Genomic DNA, 19,359 nt, shown 5'->3' on the forward strand with positions numbered 1-19,359 from the left:
TAAACTGACATTTACGAAGATGGAAGATTTTAAGAAGCGAAGGCCACTGCAGTAATGATCTATCTTTAACAGCTTTACCATTCTAGGTGCTATGTACTTTTAGTTTACAAGTAACGATGTCATCATAAATTGACTGAATTGAAAGCTATCAAGTATATGCAGGGCCGATCCTAATGGGGGTGATCCTAATATCACTGCACAATCCATTTACCGTTTTATAGCACTTGGGCGGCCAGATTTAAGGACAGGGAAATAATTATTAAACATATTATATTTCTGTAAAAAAGAGTGACCAATTTTAATTTTCACGTGGGCGGACGACAGTCTAGGATCTGTACTGGATTCATGGTTCATATTAGAACTAGAAAAAGCATTCTGAAAAGGTAGGGGGATGATATGCTGTATCTAATTCGAAAAGCTACTGCTCTGTCTTCTTGAAAGAATATGACATGCCTTTATTTCATGTGGTATCTTGAAGGAAAGTTACACATTTACCTAAACGAACCACCACAAATGTAAGGGTTTAATTCTGTCCTTACATAAATTAAGGTTGCATTCAATTTCACAGTGCTTTTAGCATCGAAACTTGAGTAATAACTAATTTTCATTTATCTAAAACTTTCAAATACCCTCAGCGAAAATTAAAGTTTTCTTTTCCTTGATCTAAAAAAAGTGTTAATGATTGACGAGAATCAGATTTCATTATCATTCCATTTTAACCTTGATCTCGTAGTTTACTATAGTTGTATATCACTGCACAATCCATTTACCGTTTTATAGCTGTCTGTGAGTATAAATTGCTCTAAGCATAACATGACCGGAAAAGACAGCATCTAACACTAAATAATAGATGTATAAATAAATATGTACTACATTTAGCAGGTTCAGGGATTAATATGCTGGTATATGTAAGGTTCAACTTTTTTTATATATATTTGTTGCAACTTCTTATGTTGATGATGGAGACGCGATCAACCATACTGTTTCATGAACCACCCTACCGAACGAGGCGTATGTGTAGGGCATATTTATATTAACTGATAGTAATCTAAAATATTATGATAAGTTCGAGATTAGTTTTCATATAATTTCAATACATTTCTTAGATCATTAATTTTCAAATGCATTAAAACAATCATCAATAACTAAGTATATTAGATCAATTAATTCACAACTAATTACAGGAGCTCAAAGGGAAATGCAATATCGACATGCAGATGGATCTTTTAGTGCATTTGGTTACAGAGACAAAGAAGGAAGCATGTTTCTAACTGCTTTTGTTCTTCGTTCTTTTGCTCAAGCTACGAAGTATATTACCATCGATGATAACGTTATTAAACAGATGCAAACATGGATAATTTCCAAGCAACAAGCAGACGGATGTTTCCCAGATGTTGGTCGAATATTTGATTCCGGCTTGCAAGTAAGAAATTCTTTGTTCACTTTTTTATTATTATGCAAATTTTTCATTATTATTAGTTCATGCAAAGAAAACAACATTCTTACTTCATACGCTTCAATATACAATGCTTGGCATGTTTATGCAGCTATTTGATTTTTTTATTGTTGTTGAATACATCTTTTGGCATGTTTAAATCTGTGGATATGGTTTTATGTGCCTCTTTAACGTTATTAAAATAATTACCTTTGAGGTAAACCTCCATTTTAGGGAAGATGATGTACAGTATGTAAGTTCCAGCTCTGGTGAATAAGTGGAAGTAGTTGGGATCTGTGACACTTTCTTTTCTAAAAATTGCTTGAAGAGATTGAAGCAGCGTGAAGGCTCACTGCCATGCAGTAAAAGCGAATTATTCAACTGAGACTTTGGCACGCTCATTCTCTTCAGGAGTTGTCTTTATAAAATGCTGAGTTCGCTATCTGTTCATCATAAAAATATTCCTTGTGAAATATGCTTTTCTGATCAAAAAGGTCCGCAACATATTCTTTACTGAAGATTTTCGAAACAGAAGTTTCTATAGCTATTATGGATCTTCTCCAACCCAAGTAGATGACTATCATTATATCTGAAGATCATACGCAAAGTTTCATGGCTCATCTTCAATCATATTCCTGCTTTACAACAAAGTTTTATCCCATCTCTTTGCTCACTTTTCATGTCCATGGCAGCTTTGATGTTGACTGTATCAAGCAAATAATTACGTGCATAAAAAATTCAATGTGTAAGGAAATAATATTTTAGGGAAGCAGATTGAGGTACCAAATTAACATTTGTCGTCAGTCATTGTTTGACATGTTTGCTGGAATTTATTGAAAATAAATAGTCCTTAAACCTTGTAGATGCACTGTGTATTTAGAATTTGATAATTTATGCAGTAACTAACTAGAAAAATAAAAATATATTTTGTGTTAATTTAATTGCAGTCATCACCGTCAGGTATTTTTTTTTTTATTTATAAATCAAAATTTACTCGTTTTTTAATTTCAAAGTAAATATTTTTCAAAGTTTCTCAATTATATGGTGTCTTAGTACTTAATAATACTAGTTTCAACATTATAATGAGAAAGCTAAAAATATATTATAAGTATTGACTTTTTGTAACTCTTCAAATGTGAAGGGAAAAGCTGTTTAGTTTGTGAACTCAGCAACTAAAATCAAATTTTCAAACAAAACTTCCAAAAACATCTGCGACTGTTCTAAAAAGTTTCAGAAAAGTATTAATATGAAAAAATATGCATGTGATCGAAAATTTATTTTATTGGAACTTTTCTTTGATAGCAAACGTATTATCAGCTGCTAGATATTCATTTTCTTGTTTTAACTTATTTCCTATTCCCAGGGAGGTGTCGAAAAGGAAAAGAGTCAAGGTATCATCACAGCTTATGTCCTCGCTTCTCTTATAATATCTGGTTACAAAAATGAATCTATCATCAACCCTGCTGTCTCCTGTATTGAAGAAGATGACAGCAAACTGAGTCCATACGCAGGATTTTTATATACATATGCCGAAACTCTAGCTGGGAAAACTGAGGAGGCAAGAAAGCGCATTTCTAGACTCAGAGAAAGAGCTAACGTAACAGGTATTTAATTATGAAACCTATAGTGTGACTTACTTTAAAATAATTTACTATACTAATTTATGTTTATTTTTTTGTTTATTTATTATCTTAATTTATACTTATTATCATGAAATTTACAAAAATAGCTATTTATTAATACTTATAAATTAATTATAATGGTTTACAAATTATGACTGATTAGTAAAGTAGTTAATTTATTGTAGTAAGACAATCCAAAATTTCCGAAACTTCCAAGATGAGTTTCAGAACTTTTGGATGATTATCTGAAATATCGCGATTATCAAAGTTTTTAGTGAACATTTAATACACTCGGGAATTTTGAGCTTCTTAATATTATCTTCTAATTTCTGTAATAATTTTAGATTATTTTTCTTATGTAAATGACTTGAACTCTGCAGATTATAATTTTAGCGAAAACATACTGCAAAGAAATTGTAATACAAAGTTAAGACTGCAGCTTTTAATTATCTCTCAAGATTTCAAACCCAGCAACAGTTTTTTAGAAATTTAAAATATGAAATACTTTCATTTATCTACGCAACATGAAGTTGTTATGGCTTATAAGCCATGCGTAGAAGCATGCATGAAATTGCTATGCATTTAAGCCAAGCATAGAACAACCATGCATTTAATTATAGAAATCTCGTTCTTAATCAGTGCTCGATGAGGAATGTCAGAAACTGAAATTATAAGTGAATGACTTTTATTAAATTATTGATGGCAGCAAGCAAAGACAGCAAGAAAAAGTAGGAGTTTATGATAAGAGCTTGGGTCAAAAGTAATTTCCATTATGCTTCCAAATTTTCCTATTAATAAAAAGTTTCGTTTCCAATTTAGATCTTATTTGCTGAAGCGTTTATATAAGAATCATATGAATTAAAATGAAACTTTTGTCTCTTCAAAGTAAATAATACTTTTCAAAGAAGAACATAAAAATAGTTTAATGACCCAGATGGGATTAAGCTCAGAATAAATAAACTGAACTTAATACAGTTTTTGATAAAATATGAATTTATAACAATTTTTACTATAAAAATTATGATATATGAAATATCATTGTATGTGTGATTCTGAGGTTTAAATTTATACTTTCAAACGGAAATTTATATTCTCATTTTTTAATCTTTTAGCTGTAATACTGCTGAGAACAACTTACAGGTCTAATATACTGCTACGAACAAGTTCACACTGAGGGTTTAAAACGATGTTAAGGAATCAGCTTATTGAGATTTTGAGAAAACTTATATAAAAACGATTTTCCAGTTTTTTTAAACTAAATTCTTTGCATATATTTCTGCACTTAATAAATTTAACGAGTAAGTAAATATTATTGAAAAAAATTTAAATGTATTAAAAGGGAGGGTAGTTATTCAGCTAAGTCACAGATAGCCTTTTTCACTGAATGCAAACCGAGTTAAAAAGGCTACCTGTAACTTACTCAGATGCTGCTGCCGAGGAAGGAGTATGATTTTTGAAGCACTTGAGAAAGTTTTGATCTCAAATTAATTAGTCCCTTTCATGGTGGCTCTTGAATTTTTTATACTTTCTACAAAAGTGTTTGGTATAGTAATGAAAATTTAATATTTTGTAGCATTTACGACATTTACTATTGATTTCAATGTGTTCAGTAATTACATATCGTTTCTTTTTCGGAGGAAATGTTTAAAATTCTACCATTTCCGTTTTGCAGATGGTGTAGAATATTACCCTAATGTAAATGGATCCCAATCGATCAACTTGGAAACGGCAGCCTACGCTGTTTTGGCTATCTTGAAATCGGGAGGAAATGCTGCTGACGCTTTGCCAATTGTCCGTTACATGACTCAGAATTTGAATCTAAGAGGAGGATTTGTGTCAACCCAGGTATTATATCTTAAGCGTAGACGAAGAAATTTCTGTAAATAGTGATTTAAGCTCCTGCTGAATGGAATAACATAATTATATGTTTATATTACTTATATAAGCGCTCGTTTGGTGATATCTTTTATAGATGCTTAAAAAAGAACATAACACGTTGCTAGTAATTTTTCTATAAATTGTTATTCATAACATGAAACTTAAATTATGCTAGAAATAAGAAATGTGCTAAACATTCGAACCGGACTCCATAAGTTTGTTAGAGATATTATTATATGTTTAATTCACTGTTAACACACCTGTAGGATAAAAAGAATCATTCTTAAATGCAAGTAAATATTTGATTATAGAATATTATATAGTAAGGTAATATGTTAATCTGTAAGCGCTGATTAAACAGTTATTGTGTTAAACTAAACAGCGTCGATTAAATAGTATTGTGTTAAACTAAAGAAAACAGCCGAATCGATTTTGCGGATTTTAGACAAAGTTCCAATATCCGATAATTTCGAGTAAAATGAAAATCAGCATTTTGAAAGGAAACACCAGTTGCATTATGATGCATAAATTACCAGTTTAATTCATATAATTTCAATCGATACGCTTGAAGAATTTATTTTTTGGTTTATGGAATGAAAGTCAAATGTTTTATAAAAAGCAAAACCTTTTAATATATTTGAATTGGTATATGAAGAACTGCAAAACGATTATTTAAAAAGAATGAACTGATTTCATTGAGCTTTAGCTTATTAAGAAAAAGAACTGAAAACATATAATCAGACAAAAAATGCTTTGCTGTGTAAGGTATTTTCTCCCTCCTTTCCGCATGCCTTTGTGATTTAATTGGAAGCATATTCGACGCGTATTCGGGAGGCCCACAGTTCGAATCCCGGGGAGAGTATTGCTCATTTTTCACGTGCATCAAAAAACCTAATGACACTACAGCTTATAATGAAGCTTTATTTCATGTCATACAGATGTTTCAGGCTCACGGCTAGCTTGAATCATGAGCTCTCTGGCTTTGCTAAGATGCCTTCTGGAATTTCAGCATTTTTCCCCTCTATTCAGAATTTGTTCTTTTTCTCAGACGTTTATGTCTTGAAATTTCCAAACCCACCGCCGAGTGCTTGCGAACTTAGTAAAGCGGTACTTTTTGCTGAGGCATCGCTATTCCGAATGTAAAAAAAGCAGTTGAACATTGAGAAGTGAACAACAATGCATCCAGAATGCCCTACTTACACCTCTTCAAAACTTAGAAAACCTACTATTTCAAATGAATTTTCAGATGGTCAATGCTTGATTCCGTGACTTAGAAATTGGTTCATTCCTTGTAAAAATCTCTATGTATCATTAATATCCTTAATAAAGGTATGGGGTTAGCCATTTTGGCTCGTAAGATACTTAGTTCAGCTTTCTTCTACGAAGACAATATGCAAAATTAAGAATATAAAAACAGTTGTAGATAGAAACTAGTTTTAGAACTTAATTTTTTTATTAAAATTCACATATCCTAGATAGCAGTACTTGTTTGATTACAAGATCAGAATATATTGTTATATTGCTTTCACTCTCAGACATAATATTGTTCTATAATAAATAGGATACTTGCGTTGGATTGGAAGCTCTCTCAGAAATCGCTAAACTCATCTTTAAAGATACACTCGATATTACGTTGACTGTTACGGGTGGATTGGAAAAGACTATCAAGCTAACAGAGGAAGACAAGCTGGTAGTAAAGAGGAACCGGATTTCTGAAGTACCATCTGAAGTGAAGGTAGAAGCCACTGGATCAGGTTGCGCCCTAATTCAGGTATAGGATATGTGCAGCATATATATAACTACTAAATGAAACAAAATTTTCTCATAATAATATATAATTATGTTTAAATATTGATGAACTTTATTGAAACCATGAACAAAAAATATTAACATTTAAAATATTTTATTTATTTATCGGTGTATTACTTAGTTAATATTTTATTCAGCAAGTGATGGATTCATCGTGTTCTGATCAAGCTATATATAGTCATCTTAGTTTTAAAACGTTTTTAGTGACAATTAGATATCTCAATAGATTTTTATATATAAAAAAGGCCATCAAGGAACCAAAAACTATTAACCATTAAAAAACTCTACAAAAAGAATTACAGCATTGTTTCTAGAACAAAACGTAAATGAACTGTTATTAGATATTTGTTTTGACCTTCAGTATAATATCAGACATCAATAAAGCTTCTAATTTTTTTACCATGAAATATGTCCTATAACTAATATTATTTACCGACTTTTAATTCTTTATGTTTAAATATTTTAACTTAAATATCACATTTAACCTAAAATTTACTTAATCCTTCAAGAATGTCATATTTTAAACATCATTTTCGTACTCTTTAGTATTATAGTTTTCTCAAGTAGGAAAAATATACTTTTAGAAACATTTTGTAATCATTTAATAAGTACATTTAATAAGTACTTTAAGTGTTGCTGTTATGATAAGAGGGTTTACACTGATGGTTTCAAGTCCTGTAGAAATAATTCTTTATGCAGAGAAGATGGTGCTTCACAGAATACCTGAGATGTATCTTTAATTCTGTAAATTCTCCTAGCTAAACTCTTCACGACTGTCCATTAAAATTTATTCTATTGTAACTTGCAATAAATAAAAATAGTACTTTGAATAAAATAGCTTTGAATAAAAATGCAGCATAAGTCAAGACAGCAATAATACTATGTAAATGCACTCGTGTGTAAAATTACGAAAATTGTCCCATTATATCAAATTTCTAGAAAACTAAAGGATTTTAATTAATTTTTTTATGAATATACATTTATATAAAAAAATAGATGTACCATTCAGAAGTTCTTTTATGTATGCGCGATTATCTGTAAAGCCCACAGCGCAGGAATGTCCAAAATCCACACTATGATATCAAACTGAAGAATGAGTCTAATATAAGATTTGGCCCCCTCTCACAAGATTTGGTGAAATTCCATCCCAAGAGCGTTCCAGACGTGCTGCATAGGGTTAAGGTCAGAAGATCTGGCTGGCCATCCATGCAGCGAATATCCTCGTTTTTCAGGTAATCGTCAAACAGCTGAGCTCTGTGTGGACGAGCATTGACGTCCTTTAACTGCGCCTCTGAAAAGTCAAGCACAAGGCTTCAAGATCTTCTCACTATACCTCATAGCGGTGAGGAAGTCTGTGTCAAACACATTCAGGGGTGTGCGGCAGTCCAACAAAACGCCTCCCAAAACCATTCCACCTCCACACTGTAATGGCCCTTTTCCCTGAGGATGGTGGGGTGGTATCGGATTTCAGGCTCTCTCCAGAGACAGATATTCCGAGAATCAGTGTCAAATCTGAATCTCGACTCATCTGTAAAAATCACGGTGCTCCACTTAAGTTTGGTCCAACGCGCATGTTACCTGCACTATGCTAAACTCTCTTGTATGCAGTCAGGAAGTGGACTGCAAACAGAGGGTCTTCTGTCCTCTGTCATGAAGCTTCCAGGTGATTGTAAACGTGAAACGCGGGTTCCAGTAGCAGCAAACAGTTCGCATAAGAGCTGTGAAACTGTAGCTGTCCTGCATCGCCGTGCTGAAAATGCGAAAGAACGATCCTCATTCGTGATTATGGATCTTGGTCGGCCTTATCCAGGATCTAGATATGGATCTAGTGCCCTGAAGCTGTTTTCACAAATTGAAAACCTACACTGGATGTTACATTGAGCTCTGCAATCACTTGCGCTTGTCTATAGCCTGTCTCCAATCTACCGCCAATTCTCTGTATCATTCCGCCTCCATATGTTGGTAGCTGCTCATTTTACGTGATACCTTATAAAATTTAACCAACTCTTGGGAGAAACATGTCGACTTTCGTGAAGAAATACGAGCTCACAAAATTGCCGAAAACCCTTCGTGCGCTTATATCCGCTGCACAATCACGAATCCTCAGACATGCACATATACGCTTGCGTATTCCACTCTGAGCATTTCCTAATTCTTCAGTGGCATAATTACTACCTTTGATTTAATATATTTCGTAGAAATGGACATAATTTGCAAATTCTCTTAATTTTACTGACGAGTGTACAAAAAACAATACTGTGTATTGCAGGTGTTCAAATTAAGAGCAAACTTTGTTATAAATTGCCAAAATGAATTTTAAAATATCATAAATCATTTCTTTTTTCAGAAAACACTCCTTTATAATACCAAAACTCCACCTACAAAGAACTTATTTTACCTCGAAGTCGTCGGTAATTGTCTAGATGGCGATTGCAAACAAGGTGAAATTACTGTGATAGTCAGGTAAGAATAAAAAATTCATAAAAATATTAATTTTATTAAAACTTTTTTTTATTCATAAAAATATTAATCTTATAAAAATATTTTCGTGTTCATAAAAATATTAATATTGTTGCGTTCTTCTTCTGACACCAGTTGTTACGTTATTTTCTTCCTTCACGTTCGTACAGGGTTCGTGAGGATTTGGAGTGAATAAGGACAATACTACTTGATGAAGTATCGAAACAAATTTTATTGGCCAGTATTGTCAGGACAGCTATAAAACACGTTTTTACATTCGTCGATGAACTACTATAATCACGCTGACACGATCAGCGACACAGCCTCCAGGTTATCAAGCTATCACGGTGGAGACAGCTTCACGGCGAAGCACTAGAGTACAGCTCCCGACTCTGCTCGGTCGTTCATGGAACTCCACGTACTCTCGAGACTCTCCACGCTACAACTCGCGGTGCACTCGACGACACACAGAGCACAGCTCCTGACTATTCGGTTCAGTCGTTCCCGGAGCTCAACACGCTCTCGCGACGATACACTACGAGACTTTCGGTGCACTCAACAACGCACTCGGCACTCGCTGCCCGGCTGTCAAATCGATCGACTCCGCAGGGATTGACTCGCCAGACGAGACACCAACTCGATACTAACTCTCCGCGTACCAGCAGGGTTTATATAGCTTTTCGCTGGTGTTCGAGAACATTCTGGGCTAACTCGGTAAGAATTCGTTCCAGAAGTTTCTCCATCGTCCATGTCATATCGTCAATTTTGTCACCAAATGGGCGATTTCTCGCCAAATGTGGCAACCCTGCCTTCCGTTGCCATTTTATGGCAACCCTAAACCTACTTTGTGGGGAGGCCATCTCATTGCGCCTGGACATTTCGTAACAATATTATTAAAATTTTTTTGTATTCATAAAAATATTAATCTTATTAACAACAATTTTCGTATTCATAAAAATATTAATGTTACTAAAAATATTTTTCGTTTTCTTAAAAATATTAATTTTTTTTAAATAAGAAATATAACGAAAATAATAATGCAGCTGCTTTTTAAAAAATAAAAATGCGTAAATTGTTATGCGAAACTTTTTCTATTACTGATTATTTTGTATATATTTTATGTTATTTTTTGGGTTATTCATTTATTTTTTGGTTTTTTTATAGTTACATCCCAGCTGGAGAAAGTTCCGGCATGTCCTTAGTTGAAGTAAAGATGATCTCTGGCATGGTTCCTGTAAAGGAAAGTCTTGATAAGGTAAATAAACTCAAATTCAGGCTCTAATGCTTCTTAATAATTTACTAGATTTTTCATATAATATTCAGAAATTCAGAAGTCAGGAGCTTTATCCTTTTTTAAGAATAAAATGCTTTTTTATAATATTTAAGTATTACAAATAAAAAATATATTACTTGCAATGAATTGTATCTTATAATCCAATAATTCTATAAAAAATTAAATTTTTAATAATGACATTTCATTATAACTGTAAAAGATGCTTGTTGGGCTTTTCGGTCTATTCTTGTTCCATCAGTATTATATGTTTTTGAAAGAAATAATAATATTATTGTATCCGTAATTTTGCAGTATAATTCGAAGTTGTTTATAATTGCTTGAATCAGAGAGGGAGACTATTAAAGCTAAAATTTTTCGTTACTGAATATAATGCCCAAAAATATGTCTCTTTAGTGCAAGTAGATATTGTAGAAACAGAAATTAGAGAAACAGTTTTCGTTTATATATGTGATTGGATCATTCCCGTTTCACATAGCTGCTGGCGGAAATTTAAATACAGTTTTTGATTTGTTACATTTTGCTATAGTCTGAGAAAGTAAGAGTTAGGTTGATCAAGATCACAGAGGTAGACCATCGTTGACTGGCAGCGTTATCTGCAGATATTTCACAACAACATGGTACCATGCTGGAGGGAGCGAAATCTCAAAGAGACTTTACATTTGTGCGAGATGATGCGACTTGTCATATACAATCCTATAAAGCAGTGTTTGTCAAGTCGAATTGGTCCCAAGCCACTTGTTATTCTTTCATACTCTGCTGCCTGGTCTTCCCATTCAACGGTATTTATCAACGGGCTTGACGTTTTGGTTGTGGGCTCGTTTGAAGTTTCGAGAAGTACACCCTAGCATTCTAAAAGATTGTCCGTTGTTATGTGCAGTTTTTAGCGAACTGACACAAGTCAGGAGGTAGCGCATTTAATTTATTTAAAATTTTAATTCTAGGATGTATGTAAATAATTTATAAAATATTGTTCTAATCGAAAAAAGGAGGAAAAAAGTATAAAACACACACACAACCCCCCCCACACACACACAGATGATGCATGAAATCTATTAAGTTCTTTTTCGTTATTTAAAGTTTATATTTCTATTACATTGAAGTGACAAAAGTCATGCGATAGCAATATGCAAATATACAGATGGCAGTAGTATCGCGTAGAAAATGTATAAATGCGAAGTGCTTTGGCAGGGCTTTCATTTGTGTTCAAGTTATTCATGTGAAGAGGCCTTGACGTCATTATGGCCGCACGACGAGAATTAACAGACTTTGAAACCGGAATGGTAGTTGGAGCTAGGCGCATGGGTCATTCCATTTCGGAAATCGTAGGGAATTTAACATTCCGAGATCCACAGTGTCAAGAGTGTGCCGAGAGTATCTAATTTCAGGCATAACGTCCCACCATTACTGCACTTAACGACCGAGATCAGCGACGTCTGCGTAGAGTTGTCAATGTTCACAGACAAGCAACACTGCGTCAAATAACCGCAGAAATCAATGTGGGACGTACGAGGGACGTGTCCGATAGGACAGTGCGGCGAAATTTGTCTTCCTTGGGCTATGCCAGCAGAAGACCGACTCGAGTGCCTTTACTGACAGCACGACATCGCCTGCAGCGACTCTCGTGGGCTCGTGAGCATATCGGTTGGTCCCTAAACGAATGGAAAACCGTGGCTTGTTCAGATGAGTCACGATTTCAGTTGGTAAGAGCTGATAGTAGGGTTCGAGTGTGGCGCAGACCCCTCGAAGCCATGGACCCAAGTTGTCAACAAGGCACTGTTCAAGCTGGTGGCGGTTTCATAATGGTCTGGGCTGTTTTTACATGGCATGGACTCGGTCCTCTGGTGAACCGATCATTGACTGGAAATGGATACCTTCAGCTACTTGGAGATCACTTATCGCCATTCATGGACTCAAACTCAAACAACAATGGGATTTTTATGGATGACAATGCGCCATGTCACCGGGCCACAATTGTTCGCGATTGGTTAGAAGAACATTCTAGACAATTCCAGCGAATGATCTGGCCACCTAGATCGCCCGACATGAATTCCATCGAACATTTATGGGACATCATCGAGAGGTCAGTTCGTGCCCAAAACCCTGCACCGTCAACACTTTCACAATTATGGACGTCTATAGAGGCAGCATGGCTCAATATTCCTGCAGGGGACTTCCAACGACTTTATGAGTCCATGCCATGTCGAGTTGCTGCACTTCGCCGGGCAAAAGAAGGAACGACAAAATATTAGGAGGTATCCCATGACTTTTGTCACTTCAGTGTAAAGTTCTCATGGAATTTTTCCTCTTGCGATAGAGGGTGAAATTCCAGTGTCCAGCAAACAGCATTGTTGTTATCTCTCTTGGCCGATGGTGGCCGTTTCTAGCAGGTTCCTCTCAAGTTAGGTTGCGGCTAATCCAGCTCCCAGTCATTGAATTTCTTCGCAGAGAAATATGAATGCTCTTGGCAGATCTAAACAAAATTTCTCAGAGCTTTAAAAAAAACCGAGAGAAGGTTTCTATTTTTCCACTGCAAAACTAACTCATCAACTTGCTGTTTTTTTTTTCCTGGAACTCTGCTCTCTGTTTTTGTTCAAGTTGTTCTGAGCATGTTGGGATGACTTTCTGAATTCTTATTTGCCTGAAATTTCTTAGAGCGTCTCTCAATTAGCGAGAGCACCCTGATTGAACGCGGATATCATGACAACAGGCCAGGGAAATCTCCGTGAGAATTTACCGGTTCCGACTCGGGAGTAAACCCGGGTGGTCTGTGCAAATGCATAACAAAAACGCCTATAAATGAATGCAAGAGGACGAAAAAAGTTGCTCCTTTGGACAACTGTGAAGGAGACAAAGACTTGAGAATGGTACTTGAACTGCAGGTCACGTTCAGTTTTCCCGAGAATTTCTAAGTGGTCATTAGGAAATATTCTTTTTCCGAGAACTTCCGAGGTGGTCGTCAGAAAATAGCTGAATACGTTACAGCTGGTAACAAAGACTTGAGAATGGCACATGACTGCAGGTCACTTTCAGTTATTTCGAGATTTCTAATGAACCGTTAAGAAATATTCTTTTATCTGAGAACTTCCGAGGTGGTCGTCGGCTTCTTGTGAGATGTCAATATTGTAGTATTTAAAAAATCTATAATAAAATTAAGAACTAAGCACATAATGGCGATTTGTGCTGAATTCCTAGTAGTATATACTGAGATAAATTTTATTCACGCTTGCTGTGCGATTGCATAAATTAGCTCTGTGGAAAATAATACCCTACGAGCCTCTGGCTGTCGTCGGTGCGACAGAGTATGAATATCAGAGTTTTAGTGGTCACATCAAAGATTTTTGTCATGAGTAAAGGCAGCGATTTAAGCAAGTGTGATCGCGAGCAAGTTGTCGGCACTCGCAATGCCGGATGTTCGATATCAACAACAGCTGAAATACTGAGCTTGTGATGCAGCATTATGCCACGGGTATATCAATAATATTTCAGATCTAAAGAACTGGTTTGAATCATGCAAACATTTGGCCTGAAATCAGTGACCGATGAGCGAGATACTTGGAGAAGCTGTCATATCGTAACGACAGTAAGAAGCGCAAATTTTTCATTAAAATTAGGATAGATTTTAATATAGGTGTTTCGTCTAGCGTCTGCATAAGAACTGTTAATAGGCAGCTGACCCAAGTCGGTAATAAAATCGACGGCCATATCGGATTCCATTGCTGATGGAAAGACATCAGCCAAATCGCACGGCCAGTGGACGGTATCAGATTGGAATTGTATCATCTGGTCCGTTGAAACGAAATATCTACTGCTGGAGGCGGATGACAAAGTTTGTTAGCGGAGAAACCACACGAATCATTCTGTCCCTTTTGTCAGACATACGTTGCACAGGCCGGTCATAGCACTGCAACTGTCTTTACGTATCTTTACGTATTCCTGTCATCATGCTTAGTCCGTTAGGCTCTCTCATCATGCTGGATGTAATCCTGACGAACTATTTACTTTGAGCTACTGGCTTGTTATCTGCACTCCTTCATATACTTGTTGTTCCCAAAGAACAATGAGCCTCCTCATCAAGGGAATAATGCGCCACCTCATCCGTTACGCGTTATGTAGGTGTGGTTCAACGAACGCAGCAGTGAGGTTGGAATACACATCTGGTCTCCAAGGTTTCCAACAGTGAATCCTGTCGATCATATGTGGGACGAGCTGCAATAGTTTCTTCACTCTCATCACTATGCTCTGTAGCTGATTTACGGCGGAATCTGCAGAGCTGCTGAGTTGCAAAACCACCATCTCGATTTCAGGTACCTCATACAATCTCTTTCTGAGCCTATTGCTGTTGTTAAGCGACGTGGTATTGATTAACGTGTATAATAATTTGTCTTTTAAATACATGTTTTACATTAACATTTAATAATAATATATATTGCATTAGCATATATGCAACAATCAAATATATATTGCATATGTATTGAATTTATTTTCAATAAGTAAGCATTATCCTTTGTTTTAGCTTCTGAGAGATGAAGATTTAAAATTAATGAGATATGGAATAGAAAATGATGTTGTGGTATTTTACTACAGTGAGGTAAGCTTGTAGATTTTATTTGATAATTTTTTTGATTGATTATTTTTTATTTTATTTTACTTTGATTGATTTCACTTGATACTTTCAAAGTATTATGTTCTTTCCGTAATAGTTGAAAATTTTAATATAATAAAAATTGTATTTTCCTTTAAATGTGTGAAAAGTTTGGAAATTTAATTATTTTAAAGAAAGGTAATGTATATATATAAAATATATACTATAATGTATCTTAAGCTAATTACATATTATTTTCAGAATAACGGACTAGATTTCCCTATTACTTCATATTGTCACATCATTTCTAATTTAAAAAAGATATTAGTATTTAATATTATTTCTTGTATGTCCCTACGCTTTTGTTTCTTATTTTACAGTGCGCACGCATATAGTGTTGTTTAAAAAAAGGAGAAATATTTTCTAAGAAAGAAAAAATATCTTATAATAATAGTAATAAATTTTAATCTAAATTATTATCTTGTTTATACAGATATCAAATACTGGAAAACGATTCGTCTTCCAAGTAGAAGAAGCTGTCAAGGTAGACGATCGTCATCCTGGTACAGCTAAAGTGTACGATTACTACGCGAAAGGTATGAATAAGATATTCTGTATAAATATGAGTATATGAAATTTGTAAGAGTACAATATTCATAATGTTAAAAAAAGTCTGCTTGTAAAATTTTAAGCCAGTTCCTGTTTAAATGATGCATTCCTATAACGTATTTATAGGAATTCTCTTATATTAATCTACAATAGTAATATATTTTTAATCTTTTATATCATTCAGTACTGTACAGCATGTTATTTTAATTACCCTCCAATTAAAATAGGATTAAATATTTAATTCAGAATATCAGTTTAACTAGGTTTTGAATTGAGTATTTCCTGTGTTGTAATAAATAAAACTATTCCGTATACTTGTAAATGCATCTGCAACTCACAAACACCGTATCATGACAAGCTCATTATATCTTTACATATTAATTAAAGTTAATTCAATGTAAGATATTTAGTTTAAGATTGTACTTCAAAGAAAGTCTTAAAAACTGTGTACATAATCAACAACTTTTGTACGGTACCTTAATGTATATAAATTGGATGATATTTCGTTGATCTTCTGAAGATGAAAATAAAGTATAATAAATGTATACAAAAAGGAAATACAACTTAAGTGTATCAAAATAAAAATCTTTGTATAACTTATAATTAAATTATTATAGAAAGGATCTTCAGGTTTGTGCTAATGAAACTTCCATAAAGGAGAAGACCGCTATTGACGATCACTTCTTGATAGAGAATGTTTTACAAAAATGTGAAAGTAATTTCTTGTAATGTGGGACAGCAAGAGTTACAACCGAAAACATAGCGGACGAAAACGTCGCGGAGAAAACAATGCAAGGCGAAAACGTCATGATACAAAACATCATGGGAGAAAACATAGCAAAGAGAAAACATCGTGGTTCAAAATATCGTCGTCAAAAATAAAGCGGTTCAAAAACTTCGTAGTTTAAAAACATCGTCGTTGAAAATATCGTGGTAAAAAATAAAGTACCTGCAAATCCTCGCATGACGATAACATCGCAGACATGCTTTTTCAGGCTTTAATAATTGTAAATAGATATTTCCAAAATGATTTATGAGCGCAAGACGGAAAGAAGAATAATTTTTACTTTTATACATTTTTATTAATTAATAATTTTTTGCTGAAAAGTAAGAAGGAAATCCTATACTCAATTCCTATTTTCATATATTAATATATATATATGAATAATTATTAATATATATATATATATATATATATTATTGAATATTAATATATAATATTAATCATCGTAATATAATAATATATAATAATAGTTGATAACTGTTGTTATTATAATAAGAGTTGATAATTATAACCACTATTGAATATAATCACTGATAATAATGATGTTATAATAGTATCACTTGATAATTATTAGTATATACCAAGTATAAATATTTAAATGACCTAAGTAGGAACTGACTCTAAAAAAAAAAAAAATTATATTACTTATTTGTTATGAACTGATTCTTAAGAGTCTGACTTATTAAACTTCTTTTTTTCATATCTTTTTAAATTTATCCACAGATAAAGCTAAATTTGTGTGTTTCTTAGAAATATTTGCTGTAATTTTTTGTAAAAGAAAAGGTTATCTCCTTGTTACATTTCTTCAATTCAATATGACAAGGCATACGAGGAGGGACACCTAAGAGGAGGGACGGATTCGATCAATCCAAATACACCGCTTTTCGCTTTTTCATCTCTGACTGCCACGTCGCTTGTTTTTCGCACCATCTTTTTGCCAGTCATAGGACATTTCCATCCCAGCAGCACGCAGTATTTCAGAAATTGCGCAGTTCTTGAAATGCTGCTAATCTCTGACCGAAAATCAAAAATCGTTGTACTCTGCAAAATAAGTCACTCCGGTGAATTATAATTTATAAGTGACTCAGTAAAATTTATTCCTTACAACAGATTTGCTGCTGACACACGTTTTATACCATTGATTATTTAACACTGACGTCAAACGTAGAAGGTAGTCACATTAATGTTACTCGACTCAGTGTGAAACAATAATAACGAACTGAAAATTATATAAATTACATTATATTGATTTTTGTGTCTAGCTTTAAATATGAAGCCCTTTAAGCATAAAAATGTTGGTTTAATTTCATTAATTGATTAGAAAAAGCTTGCGAGGGCGCAAATGGTCAAGAATGTAGCACCTATTTTTTTCCCTTTAAATAATATGGTAATTAGCTTTTCAATGTGTTCAAAATTGAAAGTTAACAGATAATTTATTTTTCCAAATGTATTTCAAATATTTCGCAGTTAATTTGGCATTTATCCAAGCTGTTACCTGAGCTAATGCCACACTAGCCCCATTCTTGTCGTGGCTGTGCTTTCACAATAGTTCAAATGACCATAACGATGGTCAAAAATTTCTTCTCAATAATTTACATAATAAATATTTTAAAATATTTATAAAATTCAGGGTGGAAAAACATCAGTTGAACTCAGAAAATTCTCAGTTAACTCTCCATAAACTTAGTTGTTATTATAAACAGAATCTTGCACGCATTATCCGAATTTCACCGTTTTCTTGCAAAATTTAGACTACGAAAAACTTTATACAATTTAATTCTTTAACTAAAGTTCCGTAATAATTTTATATTGATATATGAAGATGAAAATAAGTGCTTCTTTCTGACATAAGTTTAAACTTTTACTTTGAAGGTTAATGTTAAATATACTTCAATCAAATAATTTTACATTCAATTCATCAAGAAGTAGCAGTTTACGATGTGACGATTTGAGGAATCTTGAAATTTTTCTTTTTAAACAGTTATGAACACTTATTTATAATGAATAATTGTTAATAATATTAGATGGAGAAGCCTTCTTAAGGAAACCGCTAGCGGCTACCAATGATTTTAATCTTCTGTAGAGGGTCCACTTTACATGACTACTGATTATGTCCATTACTGGCGTTTAATTATGTTTAAGAATATTATTATAAAATTCTCTACAAAGAAATGATTTTAGATGAGTTTTAGTATATGCTTGTTTATTATTGCTTGATTATTAAATCGATTATTCTGATAGTTTCTATTTAACGCCCACTTTTTTCCATATCAATTAAATACACATTGAATGCAAAACATCATAACTATATACATGGGGGTCGCGATACTAAATTCCTATAAAGTTTAGAAAATATTGGTTTAGATAAGCAAAAATAAATTCACAGTTGTTTAAAATACCAAAAGTTACAAATAGACTGATATTTAATAATAATGTTTGCTATTATCTTATAGATATTATATATTTATATCTTTCTATATATATGTGTGTGTGTGTGAATCGTGTAATAAATTATTGCCTCTAATTTTAATCCGTGTCCTTTTTTATAGAAAAATCGGCGTCTACTAGTTATTCATTAGGAAACTGTGAATCAGAAAGTTGTTCTGAAGAATCATAAAAGAAGATATGAAGATAAATGCCAAGTAATCTATTAACCAGAAAAGGGACCCCATGACTTTTATTTTAAAGTGGTGGATTAAATCGGCGTTATATCAGTATTTTTTTTTTGTATTACGCGCACAGAACTCAATTCGTCAAAGATAAGTCAGAGCTTGCACGTATGCTTTTCCAGAACGTGCACTTTTGGTAATAAAATAACACTTTTGTAAATAAAATAATGTGTTTCGTTATATTTATTGTCGCATATTTCTTTCTGTGTTTTCCTTC

The 19,359-nt window shown here is 33.5% G+C and overlaps 1 protein-coding gene across 2 annotated transcripts in view; it reads left to right on the top strand.

Moving 5' to 3' along the window:
- LOC118182138 (ovostatin-like) overlaps window positions 1-19,324 on the top strand; it is a 125,036-nt gene extending 105,712 nt beyond the window's left edge. For both annotated transcript variants that reach the window (XM_035351441.2, XM_035351442.2), the window contains exons 26-34: window positions 1,185-1,423; window positions 2,799-3,039; window positions 4,730-4,902; window positions 6,497-6,706; window positions 9,092-9,207; window positions 10,369-10,459; window positions 15,012-15,086; window positions 15,574-15,676; window positions 19,023-19,324. In XM_035351441.2, coding sequence (XP_035207332.1) covers window positions 1,185-1,423; window positions 2,799-3,039; window positions 4,730-4,902; window positions 6,497-6,706; window positions 9,092-9,207; window positions 10,369-10,459; window positions 15,012-15,086; window positions 15,574-15,676; window positions 19,023-19,090 — 1,316 coding nt within the window. In that variant the 3' untranslated portion in view covers window positions 19,091-19,324. The remainder of the gene's footprint in view (window positions 1-1,184; window positions 1,424-2,798; window positions 3,040-4,729; window positions 4,903-6,496; window positions 6,707-9,091; window positions 9,208-10,368; window positions 10,460-15,011; window positions 15,087-15,573; window positions 15,677-19,022) is intronic.
- Window positions 19,325-19,359: the final 35 nt, after the last annotated feature.

This window comes from Stegodyphus dumicola, chromosome 2 (assembly GCF_044657685.1).
Source record: "Stegodyphus dumicola isolate Sdum_Otavi_A_Nest chromosome 2, ASM4465768v1".
Lineage (NCBI taxonomy): Eukaryota > Metazoa > Arthropoda > Arachnida > Araneae > Eresidae > Stegodyphus > Stegodyphus dumicola.